Below are 22123 nucleotides of genomic sequence, written 5' to 3' on the forward strand. Positions count from 1 at the left end.
CAGACTAAATAATATACTTGATACTTATCACAGCAGATTGCAAAATGAGCAGCATTAATCTTCGCAATCATAATCACTGGCCCTTTGTCAGAGAGATGCTTTTACTCGATCGTAAAGGTAATGTTTAATGACGCGTGTCACTGAACAACAGCAGCAACAGCAGAGGCGCTGGGCCAAGCTAAAACAATACATTAATATGAAAGGTTTATTAAGAATAAAAGCTGCTGTGATGTTGTCCGACACCGCTGTATGGGTGAATTCACTCTAGTGGATTACACTTCTTGGAAGGCACTGGCTGATATTGATAATAAATAACAGTTCAGGGTCAAACTGCTGGTCGGATTTGGCTCATATACTCGCAATACCGAAAAAACATACTGTCGAACATGATAACGTCTAATGTCTTGGACACAGGTAACTGACGGTGTTTCATTTGTGTTCAACAGAGCAGAGCTGAAAGCCTCAATGTTTCATGTGAATGCATCCGTCCAACAGGCTGCATGATACAAAGCCAGGGTATGACAGACAGCGCAGAGAGCAGGATGGAGGGGACAGATTTGAGAGGCTTGGAGACGATGGGAAGGAGGGAGGGAAAAGGAGAGATGCTTACATGTTTCTCTCCTTCGATCCTCTTGTCAGCCTGTTGAACAGCCTCCAGGTACTTAAAATGCAACTCCATCAGTCGATCAACCTGGAGAGAGAATGAAATGGAGGCAGGCGGAGAGAAAGTGAGTCAGGGATGCAGCGTCGGAGAAAGAAAACAGGAAGATGAGAGAAACATGAGAGGGGAAGGACAGACCACAAAGAGGAGACAGAACAAGATGAGACTCAGAGGGAAAATGTACCATTACCATTCATTTTATTCACATTAATCATTCATCGATTCTTTTTAACCGTTTGCTGCCAACCTTCTTAGATTGTTACAGTGAGGGCTTATAAAGCGGGAGATGTGTTGTATTAGAATAGAGTCAAAGACATTGAACATCTTGTGAAACGAACAACTGACTGAAGAAGTGGCTGATGAGACTGTCGAAGACGGTTCGGCGTTGAAGAAGGCATCAACGTTTGATCTGTGCGACAGGCGGTATCTACGTCAAAAGTCATTGTGGGAGTAGCGGGGGGGGGGATCCAGCTAAGGTGTCACGTTGAATATTTTAATGTCTTAAAGTTCTGTGACGTGGCTGAAGTCAGTATACACCAAAGTGAGAGGTGCAGACGCCTGAGTGAGAGACCTGAATGTGAACCTGAATGTGTTTAACCTGCCTTTACCCCCTGGTAAAAAATAAGATCAGAATGATATCCACATATTAGACGTTAGCACCATGCAGCTGAGCACGGCCTCGATAAGTGTGTGCATGAAGACAGAGAGCGAGGTCTAAACAAAAGGAGACGACTGCTGAAGCTAGGAGCAGCTTGAGAGCTTTCTCACAATATTCTTATTGCCTTTACCCGTGTTTAACCACAACAGTCACAGCATCAGCTTCTGCTTGTTGACCATAGAGGACATAAAGAAAGGTTGCTGATTAGGGTGAGAACAAACACAATTATTCGTATTTAAGGTATCTTTCCATCTTCACGTTTAAACTACCTGTAATGAATTATTAGAACCACTCAGCGCCTTAAATTGCTATTTTTGTCTGAATCTCACTATGAAGATATTTTAATTTATTATCATATGTGATAAAAAACAACCAGCAAATCCTCATATTAAGGAAACTGGGGCCGACAAATATTTGGCATTTTTGCTTGAAAAATTAAACAATCAGTCAATTCTCCAAAACAGTTCACAATTCATTTCATTTTGGTTGATTAATCATTGCAGGCCTAAAACATGCAATGAATGAACTGAAAATAATGGGTAATAAGGGGAATGAGTAAAATGAGCCTGTTTTTACACAGTATTATGGAACACATATAAAACTCTTGACAGCCCCGAAACATTAAAATTTCATAACTAAACAAGCAACAGTCTAAGTTAAAAATTCAGAAAGAAACAACCTGAAATATTACTGAAGACTCTAACACTAAAAAATTCAACTAATCTGCTTCATTAGGGCTGCGTGTGGGTGGACTGATCAGATTTGACTAACACTGTCCTGGCAACATAAGCAAACACACCCCCAAAGCTGTCAACACAGTGTTTTGAATGTTGTTTGAATGTCATGGAGTCGTGAGGATGTCAAAAGGGGGCGAGGAGAGGAGGAAACTGACCTTCTCACAGTCGTTCTCTGTGAACTTGTTGAGGAGTCTGCTTCTCTGTTGGGACTTGAGGTTTCTCAGCATGGAGGCGATGATGGAGCAGACGTGTTCTAGGAAAAGTAAAGAGAGACGTAAAGCTTAAGCTTTTTCATTTATGTAACCAAAACAATATCTTGAATGCTATCCAGTGGTTTAGTTTCATTAAATGTTCAGTCAGCGATGTTTATATAAGTAATAACCGAGATATCTCCATTAACTCTCTTAGACAAACACATGCAGTATGTAAAGCCCCGCACATGATTCATCAAAGAGCTCAATATTTGAACTGAGGAGCATGAACGTAGCTCAAAACATATCACAGCCGCGTTCACAGCCTTCAGAAAGAACAGATCGATTAGTGCTTGATAATTTGCAATTACAGCACGCACCCAGCTAAGCATGGATACTCTTACAGAGAGTGCACGGAGCAAGTAGAGGAGAAGATGTTAATGAAATTTAGAAATCAATTTTCATTTTAGGGCATGCTGGAACATGCGTAACAGTTTTGGCTGTGGCTAAATTACATTTCTCACAGTGATAGAAATTTGTCTGTGGCGGGATCATTTACCCGGCGGTGAGGGAGGTCTAAAGCATGTTAATTAACTAAATTAGCAACAAAACTAGTTTAGTCCCACTGAGTGCCGTTCCTAACCCAGTGCATGCTCAGTAAGATGTGTTATGTCATTCACAAGCCATCTCCCTCACAGGCTGCACCGGCAGTTGACAATCATAGTACAATATTTCTCTACGATATTGAATGAACAATACAGTGTACACACAGGGGGAACAGAATATGACATTGTAAAATCTCTAGATATACAGAGTGGGGGGAAAAAATGTAATTGGACTTTATCAACAAGAGGTCAATATTCTTTCTCAACAAGGCTTTGCAGTTGCTAAGCAACAAGAGCACAGGATTCAATCCCATTTTTGCTTTTTAAAAGGGGTCGTGTTTGCTGTCAGCTCCCTTTCTGCAATCCCCTACGACCCGCAGCGTGCTTACTCATAAGACCCGAATAACACCTGTCGACATCAAATCTTTCAGAATAGTGCCAAGATGATTGACAGCACAAAAGGGCAGCAAAATGCAGCGAAACGCAATCTGAAACAAACTGAAATCCTTTAGAAAAAAAGGTCCAACAGAAGACATATCCTGCCAAATAAAATCAATCCAATTACTGCTGAACCTGTGAGCCAGAATCAAACTGCTGATTTAAAACTCTTCTGTTAGCCTTCTTACAATTAAACCGAATGAATGACAACATCCACCATGGTCCAGAATGAAATCTCTTAACAGCTACTGTATGGATTGCCACAATATTTCATGGTTCCCAGAAGAATGAATCCTACAGGCATTGGTGATCCTCTGACTTTTCCTATAGGGCCACTAGCAGGATGACATTTTAGGTTTTAGTCAAATAACACATCAAAAAAAGATGGATTGTTATGAAATCTGGTAGCAATATTCACATTGTCCTCAGGACGACTTGTAATGACTTTTCATGTAGCACATTCATCAGGTCAAATCTGCTGTACTTTGTTTTTAGTGCTGATCAGCAAATGTTAACACACTAACAACAGTAAAGATTATACCTGTTAGACATCATCTTGTTAGTATTGTCAGTGTGAGCATATTAACATACTGAGTGTGTGTGCCCAGAACTCCTTAAACAGTACAGATAATACATTAATAAAGGGTACGTGAAAGTCATTCACATCATAAAAATATACTTGATTTAGCTTTTGAAATAGGTGTATGGCTACAAATGAGAAAATGCTTAATTTGGCTTAAGGTATTTGGTGCGTTTGCAGGGTTAAATTAAGGGTTAATTAAAGCTTTTTTTATTTGATTGAGTCTTAGTAAAATCCCCTCCAGGTTTCTGTAAGAATCCTGAATATATGTATGAAGAGCAGATTTAAGTGGTTGAGTGGTATGACAGGTATTACATGTAGTTAAAACTGTGTGCTCTGCTTGTGCATGTCAAGTGTGTTTAGTCAAAGGTTCCCTTATTTTAATGTAGACAAGCTTGTTTCCTGTACACAATGACAAGGGGGCTAACTGCCATTTCCGAAAGGACGCTACTTTATCAACTTGATCCGAGCGGTAATTGATGTCGCCACCTCCACGCCCTGCCGGGGAGGCTATTGATCGCTTGATGTGGAATGTTCTCTCCAAAGAGTTTAAAACTAAACAACGGCCACTCTGTTGAGATTTGTGAAACGGTGGAAGCAGGACATTGTGGGCACAAAATGGAGGGAAACGCTGAGTGAAAAAAAATTCATCAATACCTCATTTACATACTTTGCTTACAATTAAATGGAAAAAACGCAAGCAAACAAGGAACATTTCCATTATAACTCTTTAACACTAGAAACATCTACCACAGTATCTCCCAAAATAGTAATGATCAAATGTATAATATTAATAAAATATGCGGCATCGAATACGTATCATACTTCAATTAGTCAAGCCAAATCTAATTCCCCTTCATTGTCAGTAACAAACCATTAAACACACAAAATGTTTTAAATAGAGACTGATGAACATTAATAGACTCTACTGCCACTTGTCAGACAACAATCAATTAAATGTAAAGTTAGGTTTAAAGCTGCAGTAGAAAACTTTTACAAGTTACTATATTCCTAAAGGCAATACGAGAGACAGCAGTCATGCACTCATACATTTTATTTCCTCCATTCTCTTGTGATAATAAGTTAATTTAGTTTTCTCGAGATCTAGAGTTATTTATGTGGTTATGTCAAAATAAATGTTGTTATCCTCAGATAACGGGACAATTTTCTCAGGATCTCAAGATAACAAAACACTTTAATACCATAATTATTTCAAACTTCAAGAACACAAAATCATAGTCTAGTACATTAAATCATTGCAATTCCAACATTCGCCTGTTCCTCTGACATTACGCTGAATGGTGTTTTCTGCAATTATTTCATATATCACACTATCCTTTTGTTTTCTCAAGATCTCAAATTATGATTTGAGATCTTGAAAAAATGTACCCGTTATCTCTAAATAACATTTGTTATTTCAACTTAATGACATTAATAACTTGAGATATCAAGAAAACAAATTAAATCAAAAAGTAAATAAAATGTGGGAATGTGTGGCGCTTAGGGCTTCCGTAGCCAACAACTGATAGCATGAAACATGTGTGAACACATCCTTTTCTACATGGAGCATCTGGCTCATTATGTTCGATGCCATGGCGCTCGTAGCGACAAGTGGCCAAGAGGCACAGTGACAAACAGTGGGAAATAACTTTTGGAGTGGACAGCGGTGTGTGTGTGTGTGTGTGTGTGTGTGTGTGTGTGTGTGTGCTGTCTTAGCTGTGTGGCTTTCACTGGCGCAAACCAGAGCATGTTCAATTTCTGTGTTATTAGAGGTCGGTGTGACACTCCCCTCCCGTACAAATCTCTGTTTGTTGCCCAGCTGAAACAGTGTGTTGCTGCAGCTGTCGAGCAGGATGTCTGGACCATCCTCTCATCCTGCTGTTAGACGGTGCTGCAGCTACGTCTGAAGCCTGGGGCTGTCTGCCCTGGGGCACCCATGGAGTGGATGAAGAGCATCTTTGAGAAAAAAGTTGTGGCGACAGAGACCAGGGTCACGGCGAGGCTTATACCATGGAGAGGGAGTCCTCTGCAGCATGAGGTTATAACTTTGCAGGGCACACACCGAAAGTTTTGCCTTGTGGATGTTCAAACGTCCTGCTGCAGGAGCTCATAATATGTGTATAATAGCTTCAAAAGGTTGACAGTCGCTGTTCTGGGTAACTGAAGGTGAACTTGGACAAAAAGGTTTGAAGCCCTGGACCAACTGTGCAAAGAAAGTATCAACACACCACAGGGCTATGAGGCAAATTGTAATGCATCGTTTACAAAGAAAGCATTTTGTGGTTAATGCAATAGCTACATTATGTTCATAACAGCACAGAGCCTCCTGTTGTGCGTGACACAATGGTAGTCACAGGAACATGGGCTTCCCTTGGAGCCAACATTACTGATTCATACAACTACAACCTCCGAGGTGACTATGGCATTTGCAGAGACCTCTGTGGAGTTTTGTAATGTAACAGAAGCACAATGCACAGCACTTGAGTACCACAAACACTGTTTGAGCAAGAACCTAAGTTGACATCAACATTGATTGTCTTGCTGTAAACTGAAACTGCCCAAACTGAGCTGCACAGTGACCAACAATGAATGACTGTTAGTGGACTTGAAGCACCTCCAAAAAGGACATGCATAAAACTCACCCATCACCTGGAACTACTCTACAGCAGTACTATGGTTCTCAGTCAACTTTTGCTTGAGAGATAAGACGCTGTCCAAATGCTGGCATGCACTCATTCTCCACTAATCATTCACTGTTTGCATCATCTTTGCCGCAGGGTGTCTACAGCACTAAGTTAACATGCAAATAAGCTCAAGTGGCCTGGATTCATTTATTGATTGACAGCTGAAGAAAGTGCTGAATGACAGAGGAGAACGGATAGGTGGTACTTCACCAAGAGACAGATTGGGCCCTGGACTAACTGTGCCCTGGGGAGAGCAATCAGCCTGCCAGCACCACAGGCTAGTCTGTCAGGGGTTATAGAGACTGCATTTACTGTTTGAAGCAGCAGAAATGATTTCTGGTTCTGAACTCTCAGAGGATACCAAAGAACAGGAGAGTCAGGACAAATATTTAGCAGCACACGGTGTACATACGATTGCATTTGTCTGTTAAAACATTCATCATAATGTCTCAGTTGAGCAAAGTCGACACAAGAGCCAACATCTTGATGTTAAGTCCAAGACTTGCTCTTTTTTTTTATATACTAGTCATGAAAAAAACTGTCATACTTGTGACCACCTGTGCTGACTTTGTCTCTGTAATGCTGTACAGACAAAGTACCGGTCTCACTTGCATTTGATCAGTTTGCCACATTTAGCACAGCAAACCTTGCCTCAATAGCAGAGAATTCCCACTACAGGTTACCAAGAACTAAACCTGTGTTTTGACCAGAGGAAGCAAAAGCTAGATTTAGTTCCTGTCGATAAATGTGCAAAAACTAAGTGAGAATAGTAGGCGAGATAGACAATTTGTGATGTTTATTAATGTTAAAAGAGTTGACCTTCATTATAAGCTTTGCCACAACTGTGAGAAAGAGATAACAGGCAGTGAATGAGAGAAGGAGAACCGCAATGAAACTGCTGGCATTCGAAAAGTGTGTTTTAACTGCTGATGTGGTGGAAACACAAAAGGAATCCGACTTTAATTTACTAGTTTAGAGATGAAGAGTTCTTGAAATCGTTCCGGGAAAAGTTACTGTGGTGAAATGTGCCATAGCTCTCCAAATTCACTTGCTATAGAAATTATTACCATATATGTGCTGTTTTACTGTAAATAAAACCTTTGAGCAAATATTGCACATTTTGTAATATTGTTTACAGTACTGTTTACTAAATGAAGCCCCACATACTGTGTACAAATATACATATACATTTGGCAGATTGGTTTTTATTCTAATTTCTTATGAAACTTGCAGCATATTACAATGTATTCATGTGCTCTTGTCATCCACTGCAATAATTACTGCATGAATTAATAATAACGTCAATGTGACTTTAAAGGTGTGTTACACCTGGTAAACGAGTGCTGTTGTTTAAAAGAAAAGCTAATGTTGGTTATTCGAAAGTCTGTGGCTCTGTTGTTGGTGTGACCATCTACTCTATGACAGTCTATGACAGCATGCTGACATTACTGCTTCATACAAAGACTTTATTGGCTACACTGAAATAAGGTCTCTGACCATGCAGAGGGATCATTTTTTCTCTAGAGGAGAACACAGGACGGGTGATTTACAGAGCAGACGTGTACGCTGTAGCAAGCAAAACAAATGCAAACAGTACATTTAGTGCTTTGAACTAAAATCTTTCATGCACATCTAGATATGCAAAAGCGTATTCCATTAGAGTACGAGTTTCAATCAATCCCCATCAGAGGAAAGACCAAATATGAAGATGTGAATTAGATGTGTCTTTACACAGGGATCTAAGAGGAAATCTCTTTCTACTAATAATAGGATTACACTGCACGACTCTGACAACATGGATTATAATCAAATGTGTATCATGCAAAATGTTACCGATCTCAATCTGTGCCAAAGGCGCTCGGCGCTCTGAGGAGCGATGATCAAATGAAAGCTCCATTTGATGCTCTGCTTCTTCACTGAAATATGTGACGCAAGTTTCATCATTAAAGCCAGATAACCAAGTTTCTCCATTCACATGCACTTATCTCCTCTCATATATTCTCCTACGTAGTCATACTTTCTAAATCCATTTGTTAATATCAGAGCACAGATACTGATGATAAAGTAATGGGCTGATAAAATTCCACGCTTTATCTTTGTAATGAAAGTGTCATAATTCGAGGAGGGTGGGGGAGAGTGTTTTTAATAATAAAAAAAAAAACATCCATTTCCATCAAATGCGCTTTTCCGTCTTTTTGCCCCATCGCTGCATAATCGCTACAGAACTACAGAGCCATAAAATGTAACATTTCTTCAAATGCAGGTATTTTTCTGCTAGCATGCCTCGCTCATTACCTGTTTCTGTGCATTCATTAGAAAGTAAGGGGTTACGGTGAGGGCATGCGCTACACTTGGAGGTGTTTGCGTGACATTCAAAACATATCAGTTACAAAGGCCTCCTATGTTCTCTTCCCTGTGCGCTCTCTCTCCGCAAAACAAAAACACCCCCATGCACGAGAGCACACAGAAAAACACTTTCTCCGAGCTGGCGCTGGAGACGGAGCTATGACTATTGTGCCTGGCCATGTAAATTAGTTGTTTACTTCTGTTGCCTCTCAGGCTGGCTCGCATCATTAGCCACCTAAATATAACAACCGGCTGCCACCAATTTCCATCATACAATCTCATTTCACCGGTAATGACAGAGTACATGCAGCAATAAACTGAGACCTTAAACTCAAGGTGAACGACAATGTCATATTCATGAGCATAAATCTTTTTTTTTTTTCTTCTCCATTCTGTTTTTTTTTTCTGCCCACTTGAAATGTCTTTATTGATTATGACATTCTCTATGCAAATATGGCCTGGCAATCCCCGGTCATTTGGGCTGTGTCAATTTCAGAAAGGATTTCACAGGGATCAATCTTTGCACCGAGGTTTATGCGAGTATGAGAGAGAGAGAGAGAGAACCAAGAAAAAGAAGGACAGAGAGGTCCCTACCTCCTAATTACTTTTGTTTGAGGCGGCTGATAGTTAATTAATCTACAGTGTTATTGTGTTATTCTGGAGAACCACTTGATTCAGTGTTTTCAATTAACAGCCTTACTGAGTGGGACGGTTCACTCAATGCGTCTTATATTATGACAGGCATCTCATTACACCTATAGCTGTTAGACCAATCAATGGAGACATGATGGGAAATCCCATACAGGCAACATGAACTAATTATGGGAAAACCCGCTCCAAAATGAAATGCTGAACAATGGCATTTACATATTTAACTGTTAAAACGTCAAACTTCTATGGCTCAATACAGACTTATCCTCTATATGATGTATGTGGCGTGGTCTGACAGCCATTATTGTAGTCCAACTGAATGATGTGTCATCTATCATGGAAGCACGAATGGTTGAATTGATCACATTGATCACAGTTAACGATAACTTACCCTCAGTTTCTGATAGTGAAGCATAATGTTGTCTCGTTAAGCGCATGCTACTTTTTGTATTATTATATTATGTATTATACTTTATACTTCATTACTCTACATGAATATTAGGCTGCAGCTACCATTTATTTTCATTTTCGATTTATCTGTGGATTTTATTCTTCATTAATTGGTTGTTTGGTCTATGAAACGTCTATAACAAAAGTGAAAAATGCCAATCACAATATCCCACAGCACAATGTGATGTCACTAATGTCTTGTTCTGTATCACCAACAATCCATGGTTTCTCTTCAACCTTGAGAAGTCGGAGATGGCTTTGACATTGGGTAAGAAAACAACATTAACATACCACTTTTATCTAAACTCCACAAGATGCATGTGTGCACTTTCTGGCTTATGATTATAAATTAATACTGATGTCTCCTTTTATAAGACAAAATACACTATTTGATTAAAAAATATATATGTGATAATAATATAATAATTCACCCAAGGGGACTGCTCTTTGTAGCTTTGTGGTTTCCAGGTAACAAGATGTCTAACCTTCTTCTGAAACTGCGCTTAATGTTGAGGTTTTGTTTCACAAGCATTTGTTGTTTTAACATGTAGTAGGTTATACAGACACATTGCTGGCAAATGTAATACAGTTGTCCCTTGCTATAACGCGGTTTACTTTTCGCGGACTCGCGTATTTTTTTTGTGTAATTTTGCATGCTTTTTTTTTTTTACATCGTACTGTACAGTGTGAATGCGCATTGTGTTCGGCACCGTCAGAGGAACTGTGAAATACGCGTGAGTTACTGGAAATAATTTCTTATGTGTCAAACCTCGTAGATTGATCATTAAAATGAAATTTGTTAAAAATGTTTGGGCTTTGGTTTCATTTACTAATACTATTGTACTTATTTTTGTGAAATCTGCGAAAGTTTGAACTTTGAGAGTTTAAATAAGAGAGAAATGTGAGAAAATGTTAATGCCTGTCTGAGAAAAGTGTATAAAAGTGTGTGGTTAGGGGTTTTATGGCCTTAAAACATGTATAATAATTGTAAAACTTACTTTGCGGATTTCGTTTATTGTGGGGGGACCACTGTACATACACCACAGCATAATTTAGTAACGGACACCTATTTAGTTTCCTGAATTAATTTATAGATATTTATGTGCATTTCAACAATATGATGTTAAGATATTAATATTATGTAGGTGGATGGATCAAAGGTTGTTGTCAAGTTTTCATAGTTGACTTTGAAGTATCCGAAGCAGCAGGTATCATCAAACAGAGCTGCTAAGTTGAAAGTTGATCATACCGTGGATCTCTACAAACAGCTTTGGTTGAGAAATGCACACAAATCTAGAAAGAGCCTTCAGGGTGGATTTTCACATCTCTTTTTAAAAGCTGTCCTTTAAGTGTGCGTCTGCCTTGCCAGGGGCTTCAACACACAGAGGGGGAAAGTTTAACTGTTAGGACAGGTTATCTTCCACACTCTTCCTCCTGCTGCTCAAAGAGGTCAGAGGTTAATTCATCCAGTCCCCGGGTGAGACAGGACACAATGGAAGACAATTTGTTCTTCTCTGCAGGGCCGGGAAGCCCCGATGGATGAATCAAACTTAATTAATACAGACAGAGAGAGGGGGGAGGGGTTCCACATTCTGGACGTAGGTAATCAAACAAAGAGCAGGAGATGGAGAGTGTTTTCTTTTTCTTACAGTCCCTTCTTTATTTTACTCTCTCGCCCTGCATCACACGGACATCGCATCTTTACCTCTCTCACTGGCTCTTGTTTGCACTTCCGATCTCTCACTCGAGAGACAAGAGAGGTTCGAGAGCGCAGGCAGGAAAATCAATCAAGATTGGATTGATAGTGTAAACTGACAGGCCGAAGAGGCAGCAAACCGTGATACATGAGCAGATTAGGATTGAGTGTGTCTGCGGGAAACTGGCGTGACTACACATTGCAGGAACGAGAAGCGGGAGAAGAAAGAATTTACCAGCTCATGATTCGTGCAATTACTTAAATTAGCACCGTCAGCATACTAGAGATTCTTTCATTTGAACAATAACTAAATTTATAAGACTTGAAGGAAGTTTTTAAAAAAATGTAGCCCTGACACTGTCAATCAACGTCTACAACATCCACACCTCATGAATCACATTCATATTCTAAAGTTTCAAAAACATGATCCATGGAACATTTAAATGAATGGCATTTTGTGCTCTGTGGGAGTGATGAAAATATCTAAATATTTAGTAGTAGTAGTAGTAGTAGTAGTAGTAGTAGTAGTAGTAGTAGTAGTAGTAACACATGTATTTTTGAGAATCAACTGAATTATTACAAATATGCGGAGAATTACTATTATATTTGAAGTTAGATTATTCCATCACAATGAATTGCATAGGATCATTTTTCTGTGATCCCCTTGTGTTTAGGTAGGACAGCTGAATCCAGCAGGGAATGGCAGACTCCACCACAAACAAAAACTCCTTTACTAAGATGAATTATGTAATGTAAATACAGTATACAAATGATGCCATAGAAATATAACTCAAATGTATGTGTGTATAGATATAACAAAAACACAACATGTATCAGTTTCAGGTGATTACTGTCTAATAAAAACATAGTTATGAATATTATATTCCACTTTTACACTATTGTGTAAATAGAGCCCCATAGACCTTTCAGACAGGACATTTAATCACTGAGTTTCTCGCTACTTTCCAGTCATACCTGTCACACTAACATATGGCTTAGGTTCATGTGCAAGTAAATGTGTAGTGGAGCCACGGCAAATGGAATAGCTCATTATCAGACAGGCAACTGGTGTACTTTTACCCCAGTAATGCAGTTTCCATTATCACTTGTGGTAACACGTCACTTCATTTGCTGCTGATGGCATTTAATTGAAAAATAGCGGGATAATATACCTCACCACGGCTTTCACTGATTGGCCCTATAGGTCACACAACTATTGCAGTTCAAACAAGGGTGACATGAATGTAGCTGATTGCAACCTTCGCTAAGATATCTTGTGCGTTGTTTCCTAATTAGTGACTGACCTTCGTGCTCCTTCTCTGAAGCGCCAGTTTTCTTCATCTTCTTAGGGGTTTTCATGAATAGTGGGAAGATGGTTCGCAAGCCCAGGATGTCCACAAACTTATGGCAGTTATCCGCTCCCTCTGGTCCAATCATCCCATGGTCCAGGACCTTCAGAGCACTGGTCCGAGATGTTTTCTTTTCCCTACAGCAGAGGGTGCAAACAAAGCTGAAGTCAGAAGTGCATAATGTTATTTCAAAGCACGTCTACAGTAAAGATATCTGCCAAACCTTTTATGTTTTGAGTAAACTGGTAAATGCTATGCTTTAGTCATTATTTCAGCTTTCAGAGTTGTTTGTTACCCCCTGTGATGACTGTCACGTCCACTTGACCACCATCCATTGAAGTTTCGAACCATTTTGCCTAAGCAGAATATTTTATAGCTTCTAGCTTTAAAATCAACCCATTCACTCTTTCTCACAGCACAGCGCTGTTCTGAAGACATGTTGGCAGCTGCAGTATTAATATTTTCTAACTGTTTAAGCTCCCCTAATGCTACGGAGACTGCTGCATTTGTTAGATTTTGATCTGCTTAAAGCAGTTTCACAGTGTGAACTACTTATTTCCATTCTCAGGGAACATTTTTGTGAATGAAAGTAATAGCCTTGCATGGGAATTTACGGGCTTTGATGACAGAGCTGCACCGAATGGTCGAAGTAGTTGGCTACTATTAAATGAAGCAACAATTTTAATAATGTATTTATCATCATGATTTCAGCTTCTCAAATGTGAATATTTTTTGCTTTCTTACTTTATGACAGTAAAGTGAACATCTTTGGATTGTGGACAAACATTTGAGGACATCAATCTGGGCTTTTGGGAAATAGTGATCAAGGTTTTTCACCGTATTCTGACATTTTGTGGACCAAACAAGTATTTTATTCACTGAGAAAATGATTGACAGATTAATTGATAATGAAAATAATCTTCAGTTGCAGCCCTAGCTGATTGTGCCAATAATTAAATCTCACAAGCATGCACCTACTCAAGATGAGTGATTTAAAATTGTATCGTTTTGTAACAGTAAAGACTCATCTACACAGAGTGTCACTTACAATCAACAACGTAGTGCTGAGTTTATAGTAGGGTTTTCAGTAAACCGATGGTAAAACAGGAAAAGGTGCATTACAGCATTTATAAATGTATGCTCAGCATGTAATCCTGTCAAGGGCACCTCCACAAGATCTCAATTTTCATTTTAATGAAAACTCTGAAAACAAAAAACAAAAATGTTCACAGGATTTTATACATCTGTAGTGTTGTGGAATAATTGACTGCAGTTTAATCGTGAAACTGGGATTTTTCCTCCTATAATCAACCATCAAAATCTAAAATCATTGCATCCCTAACCCGTAGATTTTAGGTTTGTGCAGTTATGAGAGTTTGGTGAATCTGATTTGGAACAATCGTACAAACAAACATCACAGAACAAGTCTGAGAAGCTCAAGATAAGAACACCAAAACGTTTTTGAATGATGCATGTGTTGAGATTTGAAATCAAGCTCACTACTTTCAATGAAATCCTCCAAACTACACAACCTCCAATCACAAAATCTAGTTATTTAGTTTAAATTAGTACCAGTTGTATGGTCCCCCCCACCAGAGTCCAGTATAATGGATATGAGAATGAATGAAATAAATTTTAAGACCCAAAAGCAAAGAAAACTTCTCAAATTCTCTTACCCACAATTCACATTTGAGTTATGGCAAAATCCCCTTCAACTAAAGTACAAAGAACCTTATTCTCACCGTGAGTCACCCAATCTTTGGAAACTAAAAAAGAACCAAAAAAATTAAAAAGCAATTTTTCTTGTGTTCATTGGAACACCAGTTCTAACACAGTGAACAAATCAAACCTATTCACTCAAACAAATGGTAATCTAGACATTTGTCTGTTTTCCATTATCAAAGCTTCGGCACGATAAGGTGGACCAACTGCTTCTCACTCTGCGTAAACCCCCCCCCACCCACTCCACTCAGGAAAATGTAGCTGTCTGTCACCGTGTCACTTCCTCCATTCCCTCCAATGACAGATGACAGTGTTTATCTCAGAGGAGGGACACATATTTCAGGCAGTTGAGTCTGGCTCGCCAGACAGACACATTATATATGATGGACGGCAGAGGGGAGCGATATACAGTGTACTTTCTGAAGGGAAACTGGGCAATTCAGTCGGTAGACAGCTGACTTAACTCAACATCCCGGTGTCGTGAACTATGCCGTCGTCAAGCCAAAATGTCGATGTCTAGTGGGCACTGGCGTGACAACAGGAGCAGGTTTATGACTCAACTCAAATTCTGGATGAGACTGAGTCGCTCAGAGATGGTCTCGCTCAGCAGCTGACCGAGACATTCTCAGATGTGATAAAGAAATATATAGCAACATCGCCATAAAAGGTATGGGATGTTGAAATCGGTAGATATTTTTGCCAAAACTACTGCTGGTATACTGACCATGAACCGTTTTCATCAAGACACCAGGTGTGAAATGTGTATGTGGTACAAGGTTTACTTGGAATTGAAATGGAGTTCTCAATAGGGGGAAAAAAGTAGCTTAGTTAGTAGAGATCAGTTTTTTTCTTTGCTGTGTTGCTCTCCCTCATTCTTTTTATTTCTTAGCATTGTGTTTCGGTTAGAAAACAAAAGCCGATCTGTTGAAAACTAATGAAACCGATAATGTTAAAACTTAGAATGAAAGAAGTGATGACAAACTTCTGTAAAGCTCAGAGTCTCACAACAGACAGATTATGAAAAAGATTGTTTAAATCACAGCAGCAGCAGAGGCTGTGATATCCTGACCTTTAAAGGATCTAATATTTTCCATAATGCGACTCAATACCGTCTCTGTTTTAGAACATCTTTGACTCTGACTTGTTAATGTTCATATTCTCCAACTCTGATGCAAGCAAATGTAAGTGAAAAGCCAAATCCAAGAAAACCCTCAGACTCAACAAAGACTTCAGAGCCACAGAAGACTTTAGACAGGGTAGTTCTGTAAACCGACTTTGACCTTTGTAAAACAAATCGGTGCCCCTTTAAAACCTAAATGTGCTCAGATCTTTGGACCTTTTAGAAGATTTTCCTTTCTTTCTTAATTTACAAATTTAAAAACGACCTCCTCATGGCAGCTGATTCTGGTTTACTCTCCATCCTCATCCTAGACCTGACTGCAGCATTTGACACCATCTGTCACACTGCCCTCATCAATAGACTTTCTTCCATTCAGCTTAAAAGTTTCACATCTCAGCCCTCTTCTGTCACTTCAGGTGTGCCCCAGGACAGAGACCTGGGGCCCCTCCTCTTCATCATTTATCTCCTCCTCCTTGGTAATATCTTCCGCAAATATAAAAACATAAATTTCCACTGCTACGCAGATGACACCCAGCTCTACCTCGCCAGCAAGCCCACCTCCAACTTCCCACCCTTCTCCCTTACTGACTGCTTGACAGAAATAAAATCCTGGTTTACTTCAAATCTTCTTAAACTGAACAGTGACAAAACTGAGGTTCTCCTCATTGGCACCAAACAAACATCGACAATTGCTCCATTTCCCCCTCCCCACAGGTTAAGAGTCTGGGTGTCAGCACACTCTCTTTTCAGTCTCACATCAACAACATCACCCAGTCCGCCTATTTCCACCTACGCAACATCAACCGCCTCCATCCCTCCCTTACTCCTCATACCACTGCCATCCTAGTTCATAGCCTCATCACCTCCCACTTGGACTACTGCAACTCCACATCACTCCTGTCCTGCAACAGCTCCACTGGCTCCCAGTCAAATCCCGCATAAACTACAAAATCCTTCTGCTCACAATCAAAGCCATTCATAACCTTGCACCACCATATCTATTGGATCGTCTCCATGTTGCCGCTCCCCCTCACTCCCTCAGATCTTCCTCCTCCATTCAGTGTCCCCTCTGCCCGTCTCACCACCATGGGGAGCAGAGCGTCTAAAGCTCTAGGACTCTTTCCCCCCCGTCATAAGGAACATCAACTCACTCTCACAATTCAAGTCTGCACTTAAAACCCACTTGTTTAAAATAGCCTTTTCCATCTGATTCAATTGCATTGTCCTATTTTAACCTGTTTTTATTGTTGTATTCTCGTGATTTGATATACTTTTATGGTTCTTTGTTTGTTTCTGTTATTTGCTGTCTACTCTCATTTATTGTAAGGTGTCCTTGGGTGACAGAAAGGCGCCTATTAAATAAAATGTATTATTATTATTATTATTATTTTGGATTTTATGTCACACTCTAAAATATACTTTGTTGTAATATTGAATTCATGTGTATTGAACTGCAACCTCTGTCACATGGCTGCTTCGCTGTCTCCTGCGCCACAGAAAATATCGTAGACATTTCAGCTCTACTGCAACTCCCTAGCTAACATCCACCTCTGAAAAAGGTAACATGTAAGTGTTACAGCACATAGTGCAGAACACTGGTCACTGTTCAGCTTGTGTTCCTCCCACAAGATTCTCATGGCAACTGATGTTAATTTAGGTTTAATCGATCACTTCAGAATGACAGCAATATGCTTATTTTCAAGAATTAGTAGAAAAGGCAAACTCTCTGTATCAAAAAGAATGTAATAATGATACATTAGGTATATGTACTGTGATGATAGCCTGTTAATATAAGACACACTCACCTAGTGTTGTGGTATCAACAGGTGAAATCCAACACTGGACTATAAATCAATTATGTGTGTGGGATCTGCAGCAGGATCAGTGTCTGACTCATAAGTATGAATCCACCTGTGCTCACCAGTGTTGTTTCAAGCAAAGCTCATGTTCTGTGCTCTGTGCGCTTTAAGTATACTGCTGAATGAAAGGGATCAGAAATGTAATTATCTTGCATTCTGACAAATTTACAGTTCATTTCTAAAAGTCTTGTCTCTGCCTGTCTTTTCTCCCCACCGTTTTCCCAATGGATGATTTAACAGAAAATGGTTTTTGCATTCTGATAATGAGATATCGATCCAGGTCTTAAATCTACATCTCCAGTGATGTGATTATCAGCGCAGGGGTGCCGATGGCTGTGATGGTTTCATAAGTGCGTGTGTCTTTTTATGCGTCACATCTCTGCCTTTGCTGCCTTCTGCACAGCGTTGATTGATTGTGGACTGACAGTCTCGCGCTGGTGTGTGCGGTGCTACACCCTGTTATGCTACGAGGGTTCAAATTTTCACAGTACAGAAAGCACTGGAAGAATAAGGCTTTGAACAGAGCTGTGAGGGCCATACTGGACATCAAGAGATGTTCTGTGCCGGACTCAACACTGTGTTTCTCTTTTAAAGAATATATTTTATAGCACTGAGGCACTTGCTGTCCATTTGTTTTAAATTTCACCTTTCTGTAACTTTTCAGTTAGTTAATATTAAACTGGGAACATAGTACATGCATGTACTGTGTGTCTGGAAACTGTGTGAGGAGTTTTGCAAAGGCAAACCTCTTGAATGACACGGATTATACAGAATTAAGTGCAATGCTGCAACAAATATTTGCTTGTATCTCTAACTTGGCAAAATCACTTCATTTGTCAAAGAGCTGTAACATCTTTCAAACTTGATCAGTGCTTACGTAGCAAACATGCCCTGCTTCAACCAAATTCACCTGATGCGCCCTCTGAAGTTACATAATCCATTACAAGGTGTACATAGTTTTGTAGTTTTGTTGAAATCTGAAAGCTGTTGGCAACACAAAGGCTGCTGCTTGGCAGCTTCTATGTTTCTGTTGTCAACGCTTCCCTCAAGCTCACAAACAGACTTAAAAAAAACAATGCACACTTATGAAGAAAGTTCTCTCCCACAGTTCCCCGCTCCCTCAAGATTTTCATAACAAAAATAAAATAAAGGCTTTTCAAATATTAACAAAACAGTCTGCCATTGTCTCTATATTTGACCTCTAACAAGGATTGATATTAGTGTTTGCTTTGATGCATTTAGCATCAACACTTAATGAGCAGCAATTCATTAACTGTAATAATAGCCTGCGATCAGGAAATGTGTCCACTAAGGATGGTGGTTAAACAAAAACTGTTACAGTTCTAAACAAAGGAGGAGACGTAATGAGTGACTGTCAAAACAATAGTAGCTGTCCATCAAATACAGCAACAGTCAGCACCACATCTTCTCCATATTCAATGTTCTCTCTTTATTTTTGTTACGGTACTTTCTACTTTGCAGATTAACACTGACGACATTAAAACTGTCAGACAAAACATACAGAAGCATGGCTGTGCTGCAAAAGAGCATTACCTAGTACCCGGCATTTTCGCTCCCTCTTTTATTTGTATCTTGCTACCTTGTAGTACAAGGATGCATGTGCACACTTCGAGTGCATGGGCAGAAAGTGTTACCCTATTCTGCTGATCAACAGTTGGTGGTGGTAAGTAATGGGGTAAACGATCATACCCTGAGGTTAAGGTTCATTTGCGAGCAGGAAATACATCAGGATGTTTTCCATCTGGATGATATTGTCGAATGTGTATTTGCATGTTCAGTGTGTTCAATTCATTAGTCCATCAAATTAGCCCTAGAGTGAGTTTCACTGCCGGCCTTTCTCATAATATACTGCAGCCTCACCTGAGCATGAGATTCATTAGCTGAAGCCCTTCCCCTCTGAGGAAGCGGTCTCGATTGGCTGGCAGCATGAGGCAGGAACAGAGAGCGTCGAAGAGGTTCTCCATCATCTCCTGCTCCTCAGCGGTGGACGGGTTGTGACGTTTGAACACCTGGGAGGGAAGGTGGGAGGAGAGAGAGCGCTGAGGAGAGAGGGATTGTTGCTTCAAACAGCAACAGCTTCAGACACGGTTTATTAGAGTGGTTTGGGAATGTGGCCAATAAAAGCTGCTTTAAATGATGAGAGGGAATAAGACTACCATGACTGAAATATTAGCCAGGTTTGTGGTATAATTAAGAGACAGAAAGAGACAGGGTGGAAAAATGGCCAACAGCCACAACCAAAATGTTGGTCAGTGACAAACTTTAACAGCTAATTTGGTGGGTTATAAAACACAATTTGGATGTCACAGTGAGCTCAGAACAGCCTGAATATCACATCTGTGAATGAGCGACGGGCAGGGTTAATAGTAAGGCTGTGCACCTGAGTGCACCCACCGCAGTTAGAGCACCAACACACAGTATACACAGATGTTCATGTTTGAGAAATCACTGCACTTTCCCCCTGCCAGGCTCGAACGGATGACGGGTAAATTAGAAAGGTAGGACGAACTGAAAACTGAGATCAAAAGCAAAAATCTTACAGAGAGTTGCTGCAGTAACACATCAATGCCATCCATCTCTCCCAATAGTTCTCTGGTATCTGTGGGGGAAAAGGAAATAAAGAGAGAGGAAGAGATAAAAATGGAGCAACAGGACAATAGGGAGATTAAATTGAAGAAAGAAAAAAAAAACATTTAAGGAGCGGGAGGGAGGACAGAAAAAAGGCTGACAAAAAAGGGTTTAAGTGGATAGGTGAAGAGATGGAGGGGGGTGACAGGAGCACTACAAAGGCACACGATGAGTGTAAACACTGACGAACACATTGGCCACGAGGGACCTCCTGGGAGAGAAAATGAGGAAAAATGAGGGCACTGAAAAATATATATCTACACAAGTTAGTCGGTCTTTTTTTTTTAAGGTTACATAATACAACTCTGCTTCATAGCCGGCCCAAAATGCCTGTGAGAGCCAGAAATCCTTAAAATTGACATCAGGAAGTGGCACAGCAGACAACAATATTTTGTGCTTTGCATTTGCTACTCTCTCTAGGCAGTTAAGCGTTCATAACTAACAGTTTCTTTGGAAATTTGGAAAATATGGTGAATCTACCGGGTCTTAATTAGGAGGGATGAGATCCTCTTCTCATTCACAGCAGCAAGTATTTTTACCCATCAGAGTGTTTTAAGTCGAATCTGACAGCAGGAAGCGATAATTACATTCAAACTAGCACATCACGTCATTTTTCGGATAGTAGTGATGTGATTTGCTTTATTCTTACTTCAAGACACTGACAGCATTTTAATAGGAAATATTATTTATGTAAAAAAAGTAACATCCTTTGATCAGTTTTCTTTCGGATTTGAAGGGCAGGAGGGGATGATTTATGGAAGCAGCACAGGTGACGAAGAGGGGAACGAGTGTAAAATGAAATACGATCTCCAATGAATATCAATATGGCTTGTAACATTAAATATTACTGTAACAGTGATTTATTAATTTAAATTTAAAATCATAATATGACATGCAGCAAGAGTGCGGCAGCCGGGATGCGAACCCGAAAATGCAAGAGATAGCAACATACTTAACCGTTCAACTGTCATAACACTGCTATACTGCTAAGAGTATTTATTGTATATAAAATATATCCTGCTAATATAAAATTAGAAAAAGTCTAAACTACGATAACTCTTTTTAGGATTATTTAAGATTAATTATACATAAATAAGCTGGCATCTTAAATAGGTGACGAATATATTAAATTGCCATATTTTAAGAGAGAGGCAGTTTTACAAACAGACCATATACCCGCCCCTACGGAGTGCTCAAAAAGGGCGAAGGAACACACCCAAGATTAGTCCCCGCTCTAGCTGTCTCCCTATTGGCTGGTGAAACACATGCAGGGAGCGCAGGGAGGGACATCATTCAGTCTGAGCAGACCCCTCAACCTAAGAGGACGTGCTTGTTGAGTGTGAGCACATTAGATCTGAGCGTGCAGACTTTAGATCTGAGCACATAGAATTTAGATCTGAGTGCGCACAGGACATATTTGAGCGCAAGCAAAATGTTTGTGTCCAAGAAGAAGAAATGTGATTTTTGAGTCCAAGCACACATTTTGAAAGAAACCAGCAGGAATCTGAGTGAGAGCACAAATTGTGAGCACGAGGAGAATAAATCTGAGCATGAGAAGGAGAAATCACGCTCTCAAACTGAAAATCTACGCTCTTGAATAAAGATAGGATAATTCTTCCATACATGTGTACTATTACCTCAGTAATAGAAGTAGTAAACTACTCTCAGTCTGACTGTAGTACTGTTTGCACTACCACCATTCCTACTGCTACTACAGTATCTAAAGT

The 22123-nt window shown here is 39.8% G+C and overlaps 1 protein-coding gene across 2 annotated transcripts in view; it reads right to left on the reverse strand.

Annotated features, from left to right (window-relative positions):
* The window catches only part of ctnnbl1 (catenin, beta like 1), an 86740-nt gene that overhangs the window by 44042 nt on the left and 20575 nt on the right, over window positions 1–22123 (reverse strand). For both annotated transcript variants that reach the window (XR_003463832.1, XM_027288551.1), the window contains exons 9-13: window positions 20309–20367; window positions 19629–19777; window positions 13002–13183; window positions 2212–2309; window positions 611–691 (exon numbers count right to left, since the gene is read on the reverse strand). Coding sequence is in view for 1 of the 2 variants with exons in the window: in XM_027288551.1 (XP_027144352.1) it covers window positions 611–691; window positions 2212–2309; window positions 13002–13183; window positions 19629–19777; window positions 20309–20367 (569 nt within the window). In the remaining variant the exon portion in view is untranslated. The remainder of the gene's footprint in view (window positions 1–610; window positions 692–2211; window positions 2310–13001; window positions 13184–19628; window positions 19778–20308; window positions 20368–22123) is intronic.

This window comes from Larimichthys crocea, chromosome XV, assembly GCF_000972845.2.
Source record: "Larimichthys crocea isolate SSNF chromosome XV, L_crocea_2.0, whole genome shotgun sequence".
Lineage (NCBI taxonomy): Eukaryota > Metazoa > Chordata > Actinopteri > Sciaenidae > Larimichthys > Larimichthys crocea.